The sequence below is a fragment of the Berghia stephanieae genome, chromosome 3 (assembly GCF_034508935.2).
Source record: "Berghia stephanieae isolate SIO BIC M18660-M18661 chromosome 3, UCSD_Bste_1.3, whole genome shotgun sequence".
In the NCBI taxonomy this organism is placed as follows: domain Eukaryota; kingdom Metazoa; phylum Mollusca; class Gastropoda; order Nudibranchia; family Aeolidiidae; genus Berghia; species Berghia stephanieae.
The window spans coordinates 15,531,173-15,553,672 of NC_088362.1; the positions used below are offsets into that span (position 1 = coordinate 15,531,173).

At 36.0% G+C, this 22,500-nt stretch overlaps 1 protein-coding gene across 1 annotated transcript in view; it reads right to left on the reverse strand.

The window, feature by feature from the left end:
• The window catches only part of LOC144967205 (equilibrative nucleobase transporter 1-like), an 84,246-nt gene that overhangs the window by 30,893 nt on the left and 30,853 nt on the right, over positions 1-22,500 (reverse strand). Inside the window, exons 3-4 of the mRNA XM_078904142.1 lie at positions 16,504-16,720; positions 6,820-7,024 (exon numbers count right to left, since the gene is read on the reverse strand). Of these exons, the coding sequence (XP_078760268.1) occupies positions 6,820-7,024; positions 16,504-16,720 (422 nt within the window). The remainder of the gene's footprint in view (positions 1-6,819; positions 7,025-16,503; positions 16,721-22,500) is intronic.

Consider the following 22,500-nt stretch of genomic DNA (forward strand, 5'->3'; position numbering starts at 1 on the left):
TAATGATTATATTCCCATTTCGCCAACATAATAAAATAGAAAGTAATTGAACCTATACTACGAGTATAATATATGTAAATTGGCTATAATCCCTTTTGTATCATGGGGCATACTTTTTGTTTGTGACGTGTAAACCGTTATTATCGTTCCATTTGTATATCGCCGTGTCCAACTTTCAAGAGTCACGAGCATATTGTGAAAGGAAGAACATAATTGGAAACTCCCAGTGACTGGGCACGAACAAGTAGAGAATAGCTTGCAGTTCGTCGAGGCAGGCTGAATTGTTGGCATGCTTTTCTTTTCAAATTTTATTTTTATTTTTGCTGTGTATGGCACTGTTTCGTACACACTTTTCAGATTTCTATCGCTACGTCATTACCAATTACCGTGTTAATTTTTGTAAAAATGATCCATGGTCTTTTCAGTATGTTCAGTGAATGGATGGATGACAATAAAGGTAAGAATGTGTAATTGTAGCACGATCGACAGGTAATCAGAATGTCTGAGGTTCGATCTTCCGTCGAGGTAGACTGATTAATTTTTTAATTTTTTTTTTTTTTGGGGGGGGGGGATGGTTTGTTTTTCTTGTACTTTTCTTTCTTGCTTTATTTGGCACCTTTCATAAACACTTGTTCAGGTCTTTAAGAATTTGTACTAGCTCAAATCACATGAATGGCAATGTTATTTTTATCTTTGGGCACGCCCCTGCAACTAATCTTGATGAATACCTCATGCTTTCAATGTGTGAATATCAAACCTTGAAAAGGCTCACACATTAAAACATATCTTTAAACTACAATTAAATTAACGGAGAATATAAACGACTTTCTTTGAAAGAAGATATTTCCTAATTTAAAATATCAATTTAACTGAACAATATTTGCAATCACGTTGTATGGGAAGGGTAGGGGGGGGGGGGGGGGGGGGGGGGGGGGGGGCGGAGCGGGAGAGATGGCAAAATTGTGAAACAGAATCCCTCGATTGAAGTGTATTATTTAAATTAGGTCGTGAGCAATATAAATAACCTGCCCAGAATGCTGGAGTTCTTAACGTTATCATTTTCGTGCTTGTAATTCGACACGAATCATAGTATCGTTATCATCATCATCATCATCATCATCATCATCATCATCATCATCATCATCATCTGCATCATCATCATCATCATTATCATGACTCATTGATAAACGACAAAGCACTTTAAAACCAGATGTAAAACTTGACATTTTAAAAAATTCCCTATCTTAAATGACACGGTGTCGTTGCCGTTCTCTGGGGGAAAAAAACATTTCTTAAACTTTGACCCCAAAAAACCTCGCGTCTTTCAAACTTCGGTCGATTAAAATGACCCTTAATCTGTCAAAACTCTCAAACCCGGGACTTCTTTTTAGTTCTTGAAGTCCCAGTTTTGAGAGTTTTTAACAAAATGAGGGTCATTTTAATCGATCGATATTCGTCTGAGTTTTTTTGGCCAAATTTTTTAAAATGTGTTCGTTTCAGAATACGACCTTTACAATGGAGCATTTCCATTATTTCATATTCTAGTGTGTTAAAGGATAGAAACTAAGGAAAGCTCTTTCATTCTTTTGTAACGGTAACAAATAAGACAGGCTATAAATGCGATAAAATCGTTTTCACGTCTTTGAAATGTCAATCTTTAAAATTCAAGATGGAGGTTTTTTGAGGTTTACATTGCTGGAGGGAGGGGAGGTGGAGGAGGAGGTTGGCAATTTGGCGTTTATGTTGCCAAATTCCAGAAACTTGACGTTTTAAAATGAGGTTTGGCATGGAAAAATTAGGTTTAGTATTTTGGCATTTTTGGGGGCCTTTGGCGGGGGGGGAGGGGGGGGCACTTGTCCTAAATCACATTATTTCGCCTATTTTTAAACAAATTAACACTAACTCTGGACGATATACAAATGTTTATCCTTAATTTGGCACGACGAGGTGAAATTTGTATTATATCAAGACACGATAAGAAAATTAAGCTTTATTTCTATTTTAATGTCATTTTAACAGATAAAGTGATGCTTTGAAAAGTTTGGCGTATTTTCAGACCATTTGGCATTTTTCTGTGATGTATTTGGCACTTTATAAATATATAATCTGACAATCCTGGGTTGAGGAAGAGAGATGTGTTACTCCACTGTTAAAGATATATATTGAATTTCTAAATGAGTTGCTATTAGATACTTGCCTATCATATTTCTTCCCAAGGCTAAGATAATTTAACTGCATTTCTTTTATGACTGAAATTGAAATAAACCAAAATAATAACAGCATGGAATAGAGTTGGGTTGTTGTTTTCTTGTGTGAATGTGTCAAAGCTCTACAAACAAGAGTAATGAGCTTTTTATATAATCTCACATGCACAATACCATATTTCCTACTGATAATTCCGATTATTCGGGCAAATAATAGTGTTACAGAGTACGTTTCAAGCAGTGAGCAAATGGCGTAATGTACCATGCAAAATTACAAAGAAAATATTATCATAAACCTCACAATGTATTTTTCAAAGCTTCGATTATCTTTTTTCTAATCTGATGTCCTCCTCCCTCCCTCCCTTCCTCCTTTTCCCACTTCAATGACCCCATAAATGAGATAATTAGGCATTTAGAAAGCAATTATTTGCAAAAAATTGAACGGACAGAACGATCCAGGCCTATTAATCAAAACTACAACCGATTATTAAAAGACATAAAACTAGTTATATGACAGAATAATATAGAATAATTCATAGGATGAAAGAAGACCTATCTAGAATACACAATCTTAATGCAATTTTATGTTGTGTGATATGCGAAGAATGCTGGATTTAATTTCATTAACAAATAAAATTGAATTCACTATTTAAAAGATCTGTTTTGTTGTGGGTTTTTTCTTATCTTCTTTCTTTCTTTTTTATTTATTTATCTTTGTACATATCTATCTATTTATCTACTTATTTATTTATTGCTTTTACGAATCGGCATGTCTCTTTATTAAGACCAAAATATATTGAAAATAGGGGACATAGAATAATATAAAATCATCCGCATCCAGATATATTGCATATTATATCCTTTCCGAGTTTTTACCTGACATTTAATTTTCTCAATGAGGAAAGAACAAATATTTCCCAGGACGAGATAAAGCTTTCAAATATGTATGAATTTTTTGATGGCTTTGATTACAATTTTCATTCATAAAAACGCTTTTGGATAGGTATAATTTTAGTTTCCAAATTCATTTGGTACAGAAAGCGTCTCCCTATTTATTTTTTTTTTTTTTGCAACAAAAATACATTGAAATCGTAACAGGAACAAAAACTATCCGTTGTTCAGATAAGGGATAATTGATAATAAAAGTCTCATTTAATATGTTGAATTCGACTCCATTATCGGGGTTTCGTTTGCATTTCTAAACATATTATGGTTAAATAAAATATTGAATTTTGAGATTTTATATAGCGCAATATCCACTAAATGTGCTCAAAGCGCTTTCCAAAGGGTCCCTGACCAACAGCAACACGTAACATGTAGAACGAAACATGACGCCTGTTAGGCGATTTTTCAATTTTTGTCTGACAGAGACAACGCTGTCAACGGCCAGGTACTCATTTTACACATAAGTACGGTGAGAGAATGTGAGTAAAGAGCCTTTTCCAAGGACTCAACTATGCGCCGCCGAGCGAGGCCGAACCCAGGACCTTCCGATCCGAAAGCGTGTGTCATACCACAAGACCATCTAGTCTCACATTTTGGTTGTTTGAAAGAAAAAAAAACAACAAACAAAAAACAGCATTAGAAGCTTACAGCCTTAATTAAATAATAAGAGTTGAAGATTATACCACAAGTTTAAAGGGTGTGTGGAATGAACAACAAAGATAAACAATTGTGGTATTATAAAATAAGCTTTCATGAGAGTCAATGTCACGAAATAGATACAATGATTGATTCGTTATTGAGTTCTATTTACTACTTTTTAATATCAAAGCAATCACTTAAAAGATGTACTTCTATATTATTCCTTTCATCCGTGATATGATATGATATGATATGATATGATATGATATGATATAATATGATATGGAATGATATGGTATGATTTGAAATATGATATGATATTACGTGTATTGATTTTTATTTACTACTTTTTAATATCAAAGCAATCACTTAAAAGATGTACTTCTATATTATTCCTTTCATCCGTGATATGATATGATGTGATATGATATGATATAATATGATATGGAATGATATGGTATGATTTGAAATATGATATGATATTACGTGTATTGATTTTTATTTACTACTTTTTAATATCAAAGCAATCACTTAAAAGATGTACTTCTATATTATTCCTTTCATCCTTGATATATGATGTGATATGATATGATATAATATGATATGGAATGATATGGTATGATTTGAAATATGATATGATATGACGTGATATGATAATATGATATAGTATGATATGATATGATATCATTTGAGATATGATGATATGATATGGAATGATGTAATGTATGATATGAAATATTATGGTATGATATACTGAGATACATGAGCTTAGCTTAACTCATTTGACATCACTAAGATGTAATTTATTATTTAAATGTCACTAGCCTATCCCGTTAAAGTTAAAAGGATCGTTGAAAGAGTGAGATATCCAAAGGACATGGGAAAGATAAACGCATGACGTCACAGGGTTCACAAGAGAACACAACAAAAATGGCTGGGGAAAGGAGACGAAACAAAATCAAGAATAGGGTTCATTCAACACAATTTCAAAACTGTGAAATTCTGAAATACTAACCGAAATTATTCAAACATATAAAATAATCATTATAATAATTTTAAAAACTCAGAAATATCGTGATAGTATTTCAGTAAATAGATATAGTAATAATAAATTGTAAAAAGATGATCAAAAACATAAAAATAAATAGGTGGAGTTAAGTTAAAACCGACGTGCATATATTTGCAGGTCTGATAACCAAATTCACTATGGCCTCATTGGTGTGATGGAAATGTTAAAAAAAATGACGCAAAATATCCATTACGACCATGTTAAACTAGGCCCATAATTGTGTTCAGATGTCAGACCTGCATTTATGTACACATCTGTTAAAACCGACGATTAAAATCAATGAAGAAATGTATTTATAAAAAGAATGTGCTATAAATTAGTTATATGTAGTGAGGTAACTTCAAAACTTGCTGAGTCTCTTTTTCAATATTTCACTATATTATTATTCGCTATAGTATTATTTTCTCATACGTGAGTTATAGAAGAAAACGCTAGTCTTCTTGGTATTATGGGACAATGCCGTGAGTGTTTTGAAAGTTCAGGTTTTCATTAGTGACTCCAGTGAGCCCAGTATTAAAAGGTAGCGAGTTAGCCATCTTTGTGTCATTTAGCAAGTGTTGTAAGTCACTTTCTCATGTTGGGTTGTTGTTTTTTGGGTGTTTTTTTTTATTTTCACGTACTTCAGAACCCCTAATGTGATGAAAACATATCAATTGGCAAGGTGTATCGTTTATGGATATTATGCCATGACTACTCCAAAAAGAGAAAAAAAAAACATTAAAAAAAATGTTGGCCAGAAAACTCGTCGATCAAAAATCGATCGATTAAAGTGACCCTCATCGTGTCAAAAACTCTCAAACCTGGGACTTTATTAGAGTCCAAGGCTAGAAATTTTTTGATACTATGAGGGTAATTTTAATCGATTAAAAGACGAGTTTTCTGGCCATATTTTAAAAAATGGGTTATATTTGTGGGGCTATGTGGTCTTGCGGTATGACACCCGCTTTTGAATCGGAAGGTCCTGGGTTCGAGCCTCGCTCGGCGCACATTTGAGTCCCCATGTTGCCATGTAGCACGCCTAATTGATGGTGTTCCTCTTACGACCGACAACCAGACTAAACTATAGAACGTGTCTAAACAGCGGCCACCTTTCATCCGTGGGAAACTTTCCACGTACACGTTGCGGCAAAGAACCCGAGACCGCAGAACATCTGGTTTAACTCACTCAACCCTAACACCGACTATATCCGTAGTTTACACGGGGTTACTTTTACCCCAATTATACGCGTATTATCAAAGCTATTTTTAAAAAAATAATTTTTACATGTTAATGGTAGTTGAATAAAACTATCTATGCACATGCTCATTTTTAATACATTTTTTTCCAATTTTGAAAAGTAGCAAAAATCTCTAGGATTGAGCGAGGTAACGTTGTATTGTGACGAGGTTACCGGGCGGGTTCGCGACTTTAACGAATGCGGCAAAGAATTCGCCGCCGAGATCCCCCTCATGGATTTCCGACCTTGACGCGGTGAGGGGGCTTGAGATGTAAATCCCGGTTGACCGTCACGAAACCATCCCGGGTATCGAGCCTAAGGGAGCCACCTGAGCTGCTCGCCCGATATGTGTCCAATCGAGATCCAACCCGGTGCCCGAATGGCCTCGGCCATCCCGGGCTGCACACTATTAAAGACACCATTAGAAGCTGCTGCCGCCTAGATTAATGCTCAAACTTGCAAAATATCATACGGTGCAAAAAGACCTTGAAGCTGTTCTCTTCAATTTTAGGGGAAAGACAATCCCACGCCACCTAAGAGACACCACGAGCAAAGTCAGGAATCGGAGCTATGGAGTCTCTCAGGGATCTGTTCTGGCGCCAATGTTGTTTAATGTCTACGTTAGCGACATGCCGAACACTTCCTCCCTTTTTATTGAAGCTGCTATCATCTAGTTCACTCCAACATAATACCCTTTTAAGACGATTGACCCAACATTGTTTCGTCGTTATATCAAATTACTTACCGGACATCCTTCTTTGCCATGCTCTTTGTCGCCGGAGCATTGCCTCGTCCAGGGACTGGTTACGCCTCTTGCCGTAGTCGGCGGGCAAAGGCCAGGGTATTTTAGTCTTGGGTAAGAAAGCCACAGTGGATACTAAGATGGGAACGATGGCAATGGTCAGGATCATGAAGGAGGTCTGGAGATCAAATCCATTGAAATGGGCTAGCTGAAAAAAAGAAAGAAAAGATGTTTATGTGAGTTTCAGAAAGTTGTTGTTGTTATTGTTCTGTTTTTTCTTCTTCTTCTTCTTCTTCTTCTTCTTCTTCTTCTTCTTCTTCTTCTTCTTCTTCTTCTTCTTCTTCTTCTTCTTCTTCTTCTTCTTCTTCTTCTTCTTCCGCATCTTTATTCTCAAATAAACCAACTAACCCAGCCAGACTGAGTATTACCGACAATGTTGCCATGTCACCCACAGTGCCAGTGAGGAAAAAAATAACATCAGAGGGGAAAATTCAAGATAAAAATCCCCCCCCCCCCAATTAAAACCCAGAATGCCTCAACTGGGCAACAAACTTCAGACATTTTGATTACCTGTCAGACTATTATTAGGTATATACAGCATATTATGTTATCCGGTGTTGCGACGATTAAATGCTTACATTTTACCCCAAACGTACGTATTTCCATGATGAACTCTTTTCTGCATCAGTAAAAGCAGTCAGGTAATCAGGAGGTATGACTATAGATCCTCAGCAGTGACAGGTTAAATTTTTGTTGTTTATTGATTTTTAAAAAATTACTCTTTCCTCGTATTCAGTCATAAGCCTGCTGAAACTTTTTCATACACGCTTTTCATATTCGTATATATTTAACAAAGCGCTTATAGGATAAATCATAGGATAGATTATCTAAAAATGCTAGTTGATCAAACTATGATTTATTGAGCAATGTCTCATTAGAGAAAAAACAAACAAGAAAACACATGAAAGGCGGCCAAAATAACATGACATGTGACCTAATCCCATGCCGTGCGTCAGATAGAGTTGAATAGAATGCTTAACCAGTTAACTGGAAATACGCGTATTTAAAAGTTTGGCCAGAAAACCTGTCCTTCAAATATTGATCGATATCCTCATATTGGCAAAAACTCTCAAACCTGGGACCTTGAAATAGTTTTTGCCAAGATGAGGGTAATTAAAATTGACCGACATTTGAAGGACGAGTTTTCTGGTCAAACTTTTAAATACACGTTTTTCCAGAGTAGGACAGTAAACTGGTCAACTCACTCAACCCTAACACCGACTATATCCGTATTATACCCGGGGTTACTTTTACCCCATGTCTACATATTACATTTTTCTGAGACAAATTATAAGCGTAGTATCAAAGCTAATGCTCTTAATTTATTCATGTTAATGGTAGTTGAATCACACTATCTAAGTACATGCTCATTTTAAATACATTTTTTTCCAATTTTGAAAAGTAGAAAAAAATCTCTTGGATTGAGTGAGTTAACTGAATTCTATCATTCTGACCTGAAATAGAAATTGGACAGAAAAAAGAGTGGACAGGTGAAGAGTATGAGAAGGAGGGTTGGCATGTGATTTCCGTCAATCACTCCCACGCATATTTCAGCTGAATAGTTTAAGGAAAGCGATCCCTGATTATTCTTATTTTATTCTACTAGTGGGGCTATGTTGTCTTGTGGTATGATACTTGCTTTCGTATCGGAAGGTCCTGGGTTCGAGATTCGCTTGGCGCATAGTTGAATCGTTGGAAAAGGTTCTTTACCCACATTCTCTCACCGTACCCAAGTGTAAAATGAATACCTGGTCGTTAACAACGTTGTCTATGTCGGAAAAATTGTAACATTGCCAAACAGGCGTACATTTTTAAATGTTGCTGTTGGCTATGGATCCTTTAGAAAGCGCTTTGAGCACGCTTAGTGGATATCTGGCTATATAAATGCTCAGGTTTTTAAAATTATAATTTCATCTGTTTGATTGTCATTTCAATTCCCACCATTTAATTTACCACGACATAATACTGCTTTGAGACTTTTCGGCACATATTATATATTTTTTATGACTTTACAAAGGGCATCTAATGGCCTACTCGAACTCTAGGACCGAATAATGAAGGATGCGTCCGTTATGAGTTATGAGTCAAGACTGTAACGTGACACCTTAGCGACTAGTCGAACAAAATTTTCGGGATCATGTTTTTAAAAGCCCCTCTCTCTCTCATTTTAAAAGTAATTCTTTACTGTCGTTATTAATCACTGGTGTAACTAAAGCACCGACGTCTACTTTTCGTAACAGCTATTTTTAATACACTAAAAACCCCGTGTCTGGCGGTCTCTCCTCGAGTCATTTACGTGACAGGCTGTTGTCCGACCAGAGACCACTCCGGTGATTACACTGATCAAGGAGACAAATTACTGGCATGATTGTCAGGGACAGACCGGCCCAAAGAAAGATAACGAGTCGATGGCCGTCATCTGGGCAACCGACTTGAAATAAATAACGGGATTTCACGCAGTTTCTTCTTTTACCTATTGACATTCTTATTTGTTTTGTTATTTTTTTTCTTTCGACAGTACAGTTTATCATACGAGTAGCTTACCGTTCCTGGCCTTATTTATTTAGCACAGACAGGGTAGCTGATAAGCTCTTTATGTGGCAAGACGTTGGTTTATTTTTGAATGACCTTCGATTCTTTTAAAGGCTCTATTTGCTTTCACAATTTTACCATTCTTTTGATTACTAATAATTCATTCTTATTTCTTTGATTTTTTTTTCTGCTGCGTCTCAGAGCAAGCCGTTTTATTGACTTGTGAGGCGTATTTATATAGCAAAGACAAAGTAGCTAATCTCGGGTAAGATTTTGGGGGAATTTTCGAATGACCTTCTGAATTCTTTAAGGCTCCATTTTTTCATCACTTCTCTACTATTCATTTGATTGTCCATTATCGTTCTCATTTGCTTGGGGTTTTTTCCCCTACAGTATAGGTAGCGTCTCATAGCTTTCTCTCTCTTGACTTGTGAGGTGTACGTATTTAGTAAAGACAGAGCAGCTGATGATCTCTCTGGTAAGACGTAGAGGCATTTTGGAATGATCCTCTGATTTTTAAGGCTCTGTTTTCTATAATAATAGGGAACAAAAGTGTGATGTAAAAAAACTGGTTCCAATCTGATCGGAAGAGTAAAACCACTCTTCCGGAGGACTGGATACATACCTTGTATAATTGATGTTCTGGTTTCAGAATGATGGTATTTTATTTCCTAATCTAAATATACACTGATCGTCAATAAAGATCATCCATGCTCGCTCTTTTAGTTCCGTAATCCTAAGAGTCAGTGTACACAAATTGCTACTAAAATAGTTATACCGTCTAATGATTCAATTTGTAACTTATTTATTATTAGTCCTCCAAAGGATTTGGTTACATACACACGACCAAGAAGTTTGGAACCAGAAGAGAAGAAAGTGTAACGTTACGACTCCATTCTCTGCCCTTTTCTACAATTCCTTTTATTACTCATCATCAATTAATTATATTTGTTTCGCTTTTTTTCTAATTCTTGACTTGGGAGACGTACGTATTTAGCAAAGACAGAGTAGCTGTAAAGAAGTTGGGGTATTTTGGAATGATCTTTGGATTTTTCAGGCTCTATTTTCTATCACAATTCTACCAGTCCTTTCATTATCCACTATCAATCTTATTTGTTTGAGGATGGTTTTTTTCCTACAACACAGCGTCTGATAACCAACAGTTTCTTGATTTGTAGGGCGTATTTATTAAGAAAAGACAGACTAACCGGTAAAACGTCGAGGATTTTAGAATGACCTTCGGGAGTCTGTTTTTTTTACCACAATTCTATAGCAAGGCAGATATTAAAGCGGACTTTAGTCGATTTAGAAGTAATGCAAGTTCATTGCAAAGGACCATTTGACTAAAATTAAATCTTACAGTTTTGATTTAATGCGGTACATCATGTCCAAATGCTTTTGCTAAGAATTTGATTAATTTGTGTTAAAACAATCGTGAATAAAGGGGGTTACTATTATGGAAACGCGACAAACTGACAATAATATTATGCAGTTTCAGTTAAGTCCGGAAAAGAAATTTAGTTCTATCATGGTAACTTTGAGGAACCAAGCTGGCGCACTCTCGCTCTCTCTCTCTCTCTCTCTCTCTCTCTCTCTCTCTCTCTCTCTCTCTCTGAGAGGCCATTCAGATTATTCATTTGGAAACAGGCTCTCGTTGTTTGGATTGTCTTTTATCATTCCACCCGTAGAAACTGACGAAAACTAGACAAGATCCTTTTATAAGGGGTCAAAATTACTAGACTCTAATGTCTGTTTTTTTTTTGTTGTTTGTTTGTTTGTTTTGTTTTGTTTTGTTTTTTGTTTTTTTTTTTTGTTTTTTTTTTTTGTTTTTTTTTTTTTGTTTTTTGTTTTTTTGTTTGTTTTTGTTTTTTTTTTGGGGGGGGGGGGGGGGATTGGAACGTTACGAAATCGATCCTTTGAACAGCATCATATGGGGATGCATGTGTGTATATTTGTATGTATGTATATAATATGAATGTATGAATGTACGTGCATATGTGTTATCATTTTTAATTTCCTCTACAACCAACATTTGTATCTTGATCTTGAAAAAAAGGAGAGGAAGACAAATAACTGAAGTTTCATTTCACTTGCCAAAACTTTCTTATTAACCAAAGCTTTATTCCCCATAATGTCTCTTTGCATCATAGTTATTTACTCTTGGTTGCCGTAAGGAAGTTTACAAAAACTCACTTTTTATTGAAGCTATTGGTGTTTGGAGGTTTTTTTCTGCATCATAATCATCATAATAGACCTGCAATTATTATTAACTATATTATATAACTATATTATTATTAATTATAATTATTATTAACTTCGTTGTAAAACAAGATTATAAATGCTGCTTGGTGTCGTTTGCTGGTTCGTTCTAATGTTTCGATATTGCATTCAACGGGTTAGTACTAATGTTTCGATATTGCAATCAACGGGTTAGTACTAATGTTTCGATATTGCAATCAGCGGATTCGTACTTATGTTTCGATATGCGATGAGCGGGTTCACACTAATGTTTTGAGATGCAATGCGCATGTTTGTACTAATGTTTCGAGATGCATAGCGCAACGACACCCGACGAGCTCCTTATATGAGGGTCATCGACTTTCTGGTTTAATAAATGTAGAAACTTACTAAAAGGCCGTTTGTTTTTTGTTTGTTTGTTTTTTTTTTTTGTTTTTTTTTTTTTTTGCCTAAAGGACTGCTATAATCTATATTATTTTAAATTGTAAATTGTAAAAATCATCTCCTCCTTAAAATAGATTCAACATTTTCTCAGTCTAGTGATTGGAGTTACCTAAGCAGGTAGGCTATTGAAGCGGTAAAACATTATTACGACTCGAAAAGGTTAATAATGGAATCGAAATGGAGTTTTAAAGGGGCTTGGTCTTGGAAAAAGACCCCATGGGATTTGAAAAGACGTTAACCTTTATCGTATTGGGGACACACAGTTTACTAAGTCTCTGTTCGTAGGAATTAATAATGTAGTTCAATAAAGTTATATATTGACAAAGCACGTATCTATTATTATCTTTATTTCGGTTCTGAAAATATTATTTCTTTCATCGATGAGCTTAGGGAAATGCGTTTTCACCGATTCTGTCCCTTAGTTGTGTTCAAGTTCAACCTAGTGAATACCATCAAAAGGACAATTAAAGTGTAAGTTTTCTCAAGGCTTGATGGTTTCGAATTAAGAAATTAAGGACCAGGCACCAGTGTAAGATAAAGAACTGAACAAGTGTCTATGAAAGGTGCCAGACAAAGAAAGAAAGAAAAATGCAAGAAAAAAACATCTCTAAAAAGGTCGAGTGAATTTTAGGGATGTTTTTTTTTCTTGTAATTTTTCTTTCTTGCTTTGTCTGGTACCTTTGATACACACTTGTTCAGTTCTTGATCTTGATAGTTTCTACGAGTAGACGGAAAATCACAAATCACATCAACTCATGCCCAAAGCCACACCGCTTAGATTAACCCTCTCCTTACCACCCATAGGAGAATCGTCACATTCGTTACGATGCATCCAACATTTTTCTCATTCTGATTTCTTTTGGACATCATAATATTCGAACAAAAATGTTTGCTATAGTTTAAGTATATTAACAATGTGTTGAAGAGCTCGTTTAGCAGGAAAAATACGGATAGCAAGAACTAGCAGCTTTTGTGTTTGAGTGAAATAAATCTATTTTTGTATAGGTTGGGTGTGAAGTTTTAGGGACAATCGGGAAAATGGTCGATAAGGAGAGCGCTAATGGCCAGTGTATTTTCCTCCTTAAAATTATTATTTTGTCACCAATCAAGGGACCAAATTAGGCAGCAAATGTGTCAATGAGAAACCCCAAAATTGTCAAAAAGTGTTAAAAGTCAGACTCTTTAGATAGGTGTCAAGCCATGACGAGTAATGTCATCACCGACACTTGTAATGGCTTACTGTTTTAAGAAGTAATTTTAAAAATCTTCAACGAGATTGTCAAAAATGAGTTCTTTTACTCTTTTCTTTCCAGCCATTTTCAGAATTTTCCCACAATGGCATGCTTACCAGCAGAAAACATTGATTCTTTAAACTCAAAAAAGCTCTCTATAAAACAATATTATGTTCTTATTAATCAAACAAAGATCATTCTTCAAAGTTTGTGATGTACAAAATAAATCTGAATAAGACTAAATGTATATTGTGTTGTAACAAATGTGACGATTTTGCTCTAGGTGGTAAGGAGAATGTTAAAAAGAATATGACAAAGTCTGGTGGATAATTATCTTCTGGCCCAACATGGCAGGCCCGGCGGACTTGATACTAGTGAATTATCTGGACAATGGAGGAAGCAACGAAATTGATGATTAAAACGATGAATAGTTGTTCTCTTACATATTTCATTCGTCAGCATAGGATAGGTTGAATAGAGGTCCATGTTATTCTTGTTTTGAGAAAGAAGTAGCTCATAATTTAACTCTCGTTTGGTGAAAAAACAAACTGATGAGATTGCTAATGGGCTGAATTCCCACTCAATACTTGACATGGTATAAGACCATACTGATTTAAAATTCATTTATTGATTTCTTTTACATCCACTATCGCTAAATCGTATCATATATATATATATATATATATATATATATATATATATATATATATATATATATATATATATATATAATAAAAGCAAAAACCATGAAATAATAGTGCTCAACTTTTTTATAAAAGGAGCTATTTATAAACATTTTAAGTATAATTATTATTACCCCTACAGATCTGTTTCTTGTCACTGGGACAATCTACGGGATTGTCCCAGTGACAAGAAGCAGATCTGTAGTAGTAATAATAATAATACTTAAAATGTTTATATATATATAAAGTCACTCACATATATTTTTATATATATATATATATATATATTATATATATATATATATATATATAAATATATGTGAGTGACTTTATCTATAATTTATATTAGCTCTAACAAACATTATCGAGCACTCGTGTACCTACACTCAGTTAGTGGGTACTTGTAGGTACGAGAGTGCTCAATAATGTTGGTTAGAGCTAATTTAAATTATAGATATAGTCACTCACATATTTTTGGCCGAGACAAATTATGTTTGGATACTCTCCATGTCGTCAATCGGCATATATAATTATATATATATATATATATATATATATTATATATATATATATATATATATATATATATATATATTATATATGGGGTTGAGGGTTCAGATGCACAAAATTGAATTTCTAGACAAAAGAAAATAGAAGGTCTTGATCAAGTCTATAAGTTGTTTTCATTAGGACACTAGTTATAGTATTTTGAATAGCCAAAAACTAATAATATCTCACATTTTTGATCATGTCAACCTTAAATTACTCTTTTTTTAAAAGGTAATTTCTGGTTTACCCCGGCATTCTAATATCGTTTTAAGACGATGAGCCACATAATGTACAGCGTGAAACAAAATAATGTAGTTCTTTGGAGCCATTAGGGTCCATGGAACCTGCGTTTATCCCGTTTTCTACAGCGTTAAACCAAAAAAAAAAAAGCAATTGATTGCTACTCTTTAGATAGGACGCTGCTAGTCTATTGTAAAGTACTTTCCGCGAGGTCTAATAAACTAATATGGGTTAGAAAACAATTTCGTCTCACCCGTGAACGAGTTCAGTCCCTTTGCTTTTGAAGCGAGTGCTCTACAAACTGAGCTATCGGGAACCCCAGCGCGAAACAAAAGGGGAAATTATTTATTGCCTTTAAAAACACCCTACGGCTTTAAAATAGAGCAATATCCACTAAACGTGCTAAAAGCGCTTTACAAGGGATCCCCAGCCAACAGCAACACTTAAAATGTAGGACGAGACATGACGCATATTAGGCGACATTACAATACTATCCGACAGAGACAACGGTTTTAACTATCAGGTTCTCATTTTACACCTGGGTACGGTGAGAGAATATGAGTAAAGAGCCTTTTCCAAGGACGGAACTATGCGCCTAGCGAGGCAGAAACCCAGGACCTTCCGTTCCGAAAGCGAGTGTCATGTCACAAGACCACATAGCATCATAGAGATGAGTAATAATGGTATGTCATCTAGTGATATGACAATCGCCTTTGGACAGGAAGCGTAGAGAGCAACGCATAGTTGAGTCCTTGAAAAAGGTTCTTTAGTCACACTCTCTCAACGTACCCAAGTGTAAATTGAGTTCCAGGCCGTTTACAGCGTTGTCTCTGTCCGAAAAAATGGTAATATCGCCTTCTAGACGTCATGTTTCGTCCTGGGATGGTTTGTGTTGCTGTTGGCTAAGGACCCCTTGTAAAATGCCTTGAGCTCGTTTAATGGATATTGCGCTTTTTAAATGCTCCGGTTCTTCTTTTAGGAAGGGAAGAGGAGTTGAATCTCTTTATCTCTTTATCCAGCATACACAACTTGGCATGACATAATCAGTCGGAAGGTGACAATTTTGTATTTTTATTTTTGCATTTTCTGAAAGAATATGCTCACCAGAGCATTTTAATCTTTATTTGAAATAAATCGGGTGATTTTTCATGAAGTTATGGTCAGATGAATGAGAAAGATATCCAGCAACTTTTCTAAAATTTCACACTTTTTCAACTTGACTAGCTGTAAATAGTATTTAGAAGTGAAATTAAGCTTTGATATTCCCGAAGATGTACAAAAAGGGTTGATTTAATCATTTATGACAAGAACTCATTTTGGAAAAAAATTGACCTTCTAATTAAACTTGGCAATATCTCAGTTCAAACCTTTTCACCATCCGACTAATTATGTCCAACAAACTTCGTGGCGGTTGTGTGTGTTGAACCTTCAAGTAGTCGGGAAGAGAGGGCTCTAATAATGACTAGGGTTAGAGACGATCTTTTTTGGGACCTTGGATAGCTCATACGGTAGAGTCACGCTCTCCCCGGCCAGGCGGAGTTGACGTACCAGTAAGGTCGCGTGTTCGAACCCCCATCGCCGCCGAGAAATTTTTATTCTCTATTGTCTTCTGGCACTTTCCTACTCACTTCATCTCTTGTTGTATGTCATCATTCATTGTAACAAATAACTCAAGGCGACTTCTCGAGTACAAATGCATACAGATTTACCTTCATTAAAAGTGTGATAATTCCGTTTGAGTAGGATGCCCCTACATAGAGCGAGATGATCACGTGGCGTTTCCGTCCAAATAGATTGGCAGTCTGTAGATTGGTGAGGAAGATAGCACTTCCGGCTAGTCCAGTAATTGTCAGGGCGGGAATGACCAACCACGGGTATGCCTCGGAGGTGAAGGTCATCGTGAGAGTACCCACAGCAAATACCAACCTGTAATAAAAACGGGCATTATTTTGTTTTATTAAAAAGTCTATAAACAAAAATGTATATAACAGCTTCAAAAAAAAAAGAACAAAATACCAAACACGGAACGTTTCGGGCTCAAAAGCCTTCTTCAGCCAACAACAACAAAAAACCCCCCAAAAAAAACAATGAGAAAATAAATACAGTACTAAAAAAAGATTAAAAAATAGCCCACAGCTTCTAGCAGCTTAGTCGTATCATTTGGTATTACTAAGTAATTTTACAATATTGATCATGATATGAAGATTTTAGTGACCCATAATGACGTGTACTTATTTGCAGGTTTAATATAACCCAATTTGTTATGGTCTCATTGTTGTAATGGAAATACTCTCAAATCAACGCAAACTTGTGTCCATTACAACAATGTTAAAACAGGCCCATAATTAGGTACATCCGATTATCAGACCCAAAAACTTGTGCACGTTGGACCCACCGAATCAATTCGGTATTATCTCAGAATGAGCTAGATCATGAAAATTTAGTTTAAAATAAAAATAAATATGAGGTTGTAACTTAGATCTGCCCAAAATTAAATAAAACATTGTGCCCAAAGTTCGAATGTATAGACATTTTTTTGATCACCCGATCGTGAAAATCGGGACATCAGAGGTTTGATCCGCCGACAATGTGTCGATATGCCTCGCTATAAAAACTCGATTTCCAGAACCTAATTCATCCCGACATAAACCGCTCTGAGACCGTCGCTACCATTTCAACAAATCGCTAGCACTTAAGTGTGGATTAACCCATTCCAAAGTCACCATTGAATAGTGAAAGCAAAGGATCTAAGCCTTACCAGACACAACCCCCACTCCCCACCCCACCCCCCGCCCCCTAAAAATCCCAGATATTACGAGTATATTTTATGTGTTGGGTATGTGGTCTAGCGGTATGACACTCGCCTTCGGATTGGAAGGTCCTGGGTTCGAGTCCCGCTCTGAGCGGCTTGTAGTTGTGTCGTTGGAAAAGGCTCTTTACTCACATTCTCTCACCGTACTCAGGTGTAAAATTAGTACATCGTCGTTAACAGCGTTGTCTATGCCTGAAAAAATCGTAATATTGCCTAACAGGCGGCGTGTTTCTTTCTATATGTTAAGTGTTGCTGTTGGTTAGGGTGAATAAGACTATGTCGTTATCAGACAATTGTCCAAAAAAAAACCTCTGTGGCTCTGAAGAAATCTTTTTTGTTTAAAAAAGTAGCAGGCAGAAAAAAAAAAGAATGAAATTAATTGGCTGTTTTTTTATGAAAATAAAAATAATGTGAACTATTATAACATTTTGAAGCACAATGAGTATGACATAAACATAAATGCCAGCGTGACCCGGCGTCACGGTCTTTTCTTCGTACCCGAAAGGTACCGAGTTCGAATACCCGCTGCACTGTGTGCCCTTGAGCGTGTCACCTCGCCCTAGCTCAATTTGCGGCGCTGCACTGCGTCTGACGCCTTGGTTATTCCAGTCTTCCTTTATGATAGACTGACTATGCATGAAGACAACTTTCCCCTGTGGAATGAATAAAGGGAATCTTTTTTTTTTTGTTTTAGTCATCAAAGTGGGAAATTAGGGAGCAGGCACTGGTGTAAAATAAAGATCTGAAAAGTGTGTATGCCAGGAAAAGTCAGAAAGAAAAAAAAAATCCAAAAAGAAATCCGATGGCAGGCTGATTGTTTTGTTTGTTTTTTGTTGTTTTTTTTTGTGTGTGTGTGTGTTTTTTTTTTGTTGTTTTTTTTGGATGTTTCTTTCCTTGTATTTTTCTTTCTTGCTTTGTCTGACACTGTTTCATGACACACTTTTCCCTAATTTTATTATAGACATATGACTGTATAAGAACATGACTGCACGATTGAATCATTTCTTTATAAATGTTTTTTTTCTATACGTTAGTCGTCATTTTCTATTCTGAACACTTCTATATTTCCTTGATTGTATCGATTTTTAAAGACGGACGTCACATTACCAGATAATGGCCACCAATATCTCTCTGCTTTAAGAGTACTTGACAATACCATTTCAGATGATATGTGAAGCAAAGGGATCCAGTGTTGAAGGCTGTCAAAATATACCAGATTTTGTTTTGTTATAGATTTATTTCTTCCATTCTTTTCTTTTCTGTTTCTCTATGTTTATATCTTAAAAGTATTCATCTATTTATTTCTTTTGAGAATAAGAGAAAAAATGAGTGATTTATATATTTTTTTAAAAATCTTTCTATTTCTTTTTATCAAGCATTTCTGTGCAGCTTTGTGGTTAAGTGGGATGACACTCGCCTGTGGACCGGCAGGTTTCTGGTTGAAATCCCGGTCTGAGTGGCACAAAGTTGAGTCCGTGGAAAAGACGCTTTACTCACATTCTCTCACAAAAATCAGGTCCAAATTGTGTGCCTAAGTAAACAGCAATGTCTCTGTCCAAAAAAAATATAATAAATGTAATTTCGTCTAATAGGCGTCATTTCTTTAAAATGTTAAGTGTTGCTGTTGGCTATGGATCCTATGCAAAACACTCACCTATTCTGCTCACGCGATGAGTCGTAACAACACATACGGAAAATTTGATTTTATTTCAATTTGTTAAAGGGACTTTAAGCGAGAATTAATCAACTAACTGGGGTCTAAATACAACAGCAAAGGGCCGAGTGATTTTAAATTTAAAATGGTAAGAATTATTATTAGTCATTTAAAGAAACCACATTGGTGACCCATCATTTGAGAACGGTATTATGTCGGAATTGTTGTAATGAAAATATACTCTCAACCCAACATAGAAATTATACTACTTTTCGACAATGTTAAGACAAGCCTTTGATTGCGTTCGGAGGTCAGACTTGTAAATATATGCACTTTGGTTAAACCAAATCAACTGACCAATATGGATTGATCGACAACGACGTGTTTTTATTAGCAGGTCTGATAACCCAAATTGTTTTGGTCTCGTTGTTGTAGATAGAAAGACTCTGAAACCAACGTTTAATATTGACCATTGCAACAATGTTGAATCGAGCCCGTAATTATTGCGCTCGGTTACCGGACTTGTATATACGTGCGCGTAGATCAACATCATTCAACATCACAGTGGCGATGTCCGGCTATGTGGTCTTTTGGTATGACAATCGCTTTCAGATCGGAAGGTCCTGGGTTCGATCCTCGCTCGGTGCATGGTTGAGTCCTTGGAAAAGGCTCTTTACTCACATTCTCTCACCGTACCCAGGTGTAAAATGAATACCTGGCCATTAACAGTGCTGTCTCTGTCCGAAAAAATGATAGTGTCGCATAACAGGCGAAATCATGTTCCGTCCTACATGTTAAGTGTTGCTGTTGGCCAAGGACCCCGTATAAAGGACTTTGAGCACGTTTAGTGGATATTGCGCTATATAAAAGCTCAATTTCTTTTTTTTTAAAGCTTAATCATTCATGTCTTGTGTCAACTTGAATCCAAAATCGAGTGTCATACCACGAGACCACATAGCCGCATTGTTTTGTCTGGTATTGTATCACAATACACACCTTTTCACATTTGTGTCAGGCTTATAATGTGAAGACGATACATAAGCACGACTCTTTGCTCACCACAAATACTGGATTGGTCTGCTGCTGATAATTATGATGACTCGCCAGTTGCAGGGTGTGTAGTGTGTGATAATTAGGGGTTAATTACGGGAAATGGGATCTGAAAGCAGTGTCTGTGTGTGAGACGCGGTAATTATGTGTCATGGGAAGATGGAAGGCCTTTCCTTTGGACGAACGGTGACGCGTGTTTTTTCATGTCGTCATCGTCATCGTTAACAATGATTATGTATGTGTTTGATAGATTATTAATGAGTTATTAATATTATAATATTATGGTTTGATGATATTGGCGTATATTGTTGTTTATCAAAGATGGTCATAGTAAAGGCGATAGTGGTGATGATAATTATGTTCGTGCTGATGATGCTGATAATGATGATGATGATGATGAGGAGGAGGAGGAGGAGGAGGAAGAGGAAGAGGAGGAGGAGAGGAGGGGGATAATGATGATGATGATGATGATGATGATGATGATGATGATGATGATGATGATGATGCTGATGATGATGATGATGATCATGATGATGATCATGATGATAGTAATGATGTTGATGCTGAAGTAGATTATTACCGATATTATTGTTGAGAGAGTGATTTTTTTTATTATGAGCAGTGGTTATTCACATCTTTTATCTTATCCGCTATGTCCTTAGGAAATATGTGGTATGTATGTTGATATGTATGAATTAAATTTCTCTAGCCTTGCTAGTTGTCATTAGGGGCAGCGTGGCTCAGCGGTACAGTCTTTGCTTCGTACCCGAAAGGTACGGAGTTCGATCACCCGCCGCTGCTCTGTGTGGCCTTGAACAAGTCACCTCGCCATAGCTCAATTTGCGGCGCTGCATTTCGACTGACGCCTGGGTTATTCCAGTCTTCCCTTGGATTAGACCCTAGAGATAAATTTTCCCTATAGGAGGAATAAAGGAAATTTTATTTATAATGTTTTGTTTTGTTTGCTTTTCTTTTTCTTTTTTACTTTTTTTTTTTTTTTGAGGGTTGGGGGTGGGAGGTGTTCAAATATTTCGATCTCTTAAATTGATAAAACCCAAGACGTAAGAGCAGTGCTCGTCAATATCAGCTTACACCACACATTAATGAACCATACATCAGACTAACAACCCATTTGGAAATTCGTAGTGGAGAAAAGAGATGTAACCATGGCCGACTAGAGTTAAGTCATGGATGCAACCCATTACATAGGCCATTGAGTGGTTTATTTTTAAAAATCATGGGAATTAAAGAAACGGGAAGTTAAAATTTTAGCCCTTTTAAAGTAAAAGCAATGCGTCAATTAATCTTATCACATTCCGATTTATTCACTTTTAGTTCAATCACGTCGTGCTGACAGAAACGAGGTTGGTTGGAGGAAAGGGGGGGGGGTGCTGGTGGGTTCAGTACTAAAATTGAAATATCTGACGGGAGGAGGGGGGATGCAAATATTTTGACCGAATGTAATTAAAAATGATGTTCTAGAGACCGCAGCGTAAGCAGCAAAAGACGATGAAAATTGACGATCTCTTGTTGATGCTTTAATACAATCACCGAACGGCGCAAGGAGCATTGAGTCAATGGGTGATGGATGAAACCAAGAGCTTGAATGAATAGAGCAAGCAGGAACATTTGAGATGAATGAGATGCTTTCAGATTTGAGGCTGGGCTAAAAGGTCATTTTCGTAACATTCAACAGAAGACATCCCATTCAGCGAGTGATAAATTTAAGAATACTCGAAGAAATATAAAGCTGGAATAATACATAGTCTAGAAAAATTTTATTGTGTGGGAATAGAGATGAATGAGGTTGCATTTAGATTTGAGGTCTGGCTAAGTAAGTCATTTTTGTAAAATTTGACACAAAAAGTCAGCACAGTGAGTGATAAGCTCAAAAATTCGAATTAATAGAACGCCTGTACATTATTTGGAAAATTTCAACGTGTGAAAATAGAGATGAATGAGATGCTTTTAGAATTGAAGTCAGGCTATCGGGTCATTTTCTTAACATTCGACAGAAAAAGACATCAATATTAAGTTACTTTGAAAAGCTGAAGCTGTTGAAACATGGGGGAAAATCCAAAACCTCATAGTCTAGCACCAATAAAATAGCAGAAACAGCCTCTCCAAAGTTCAAAAAGGTGTAAGACAAAGTGTCAACTTACTTACGCAACACTTTACAAAGCTATTATT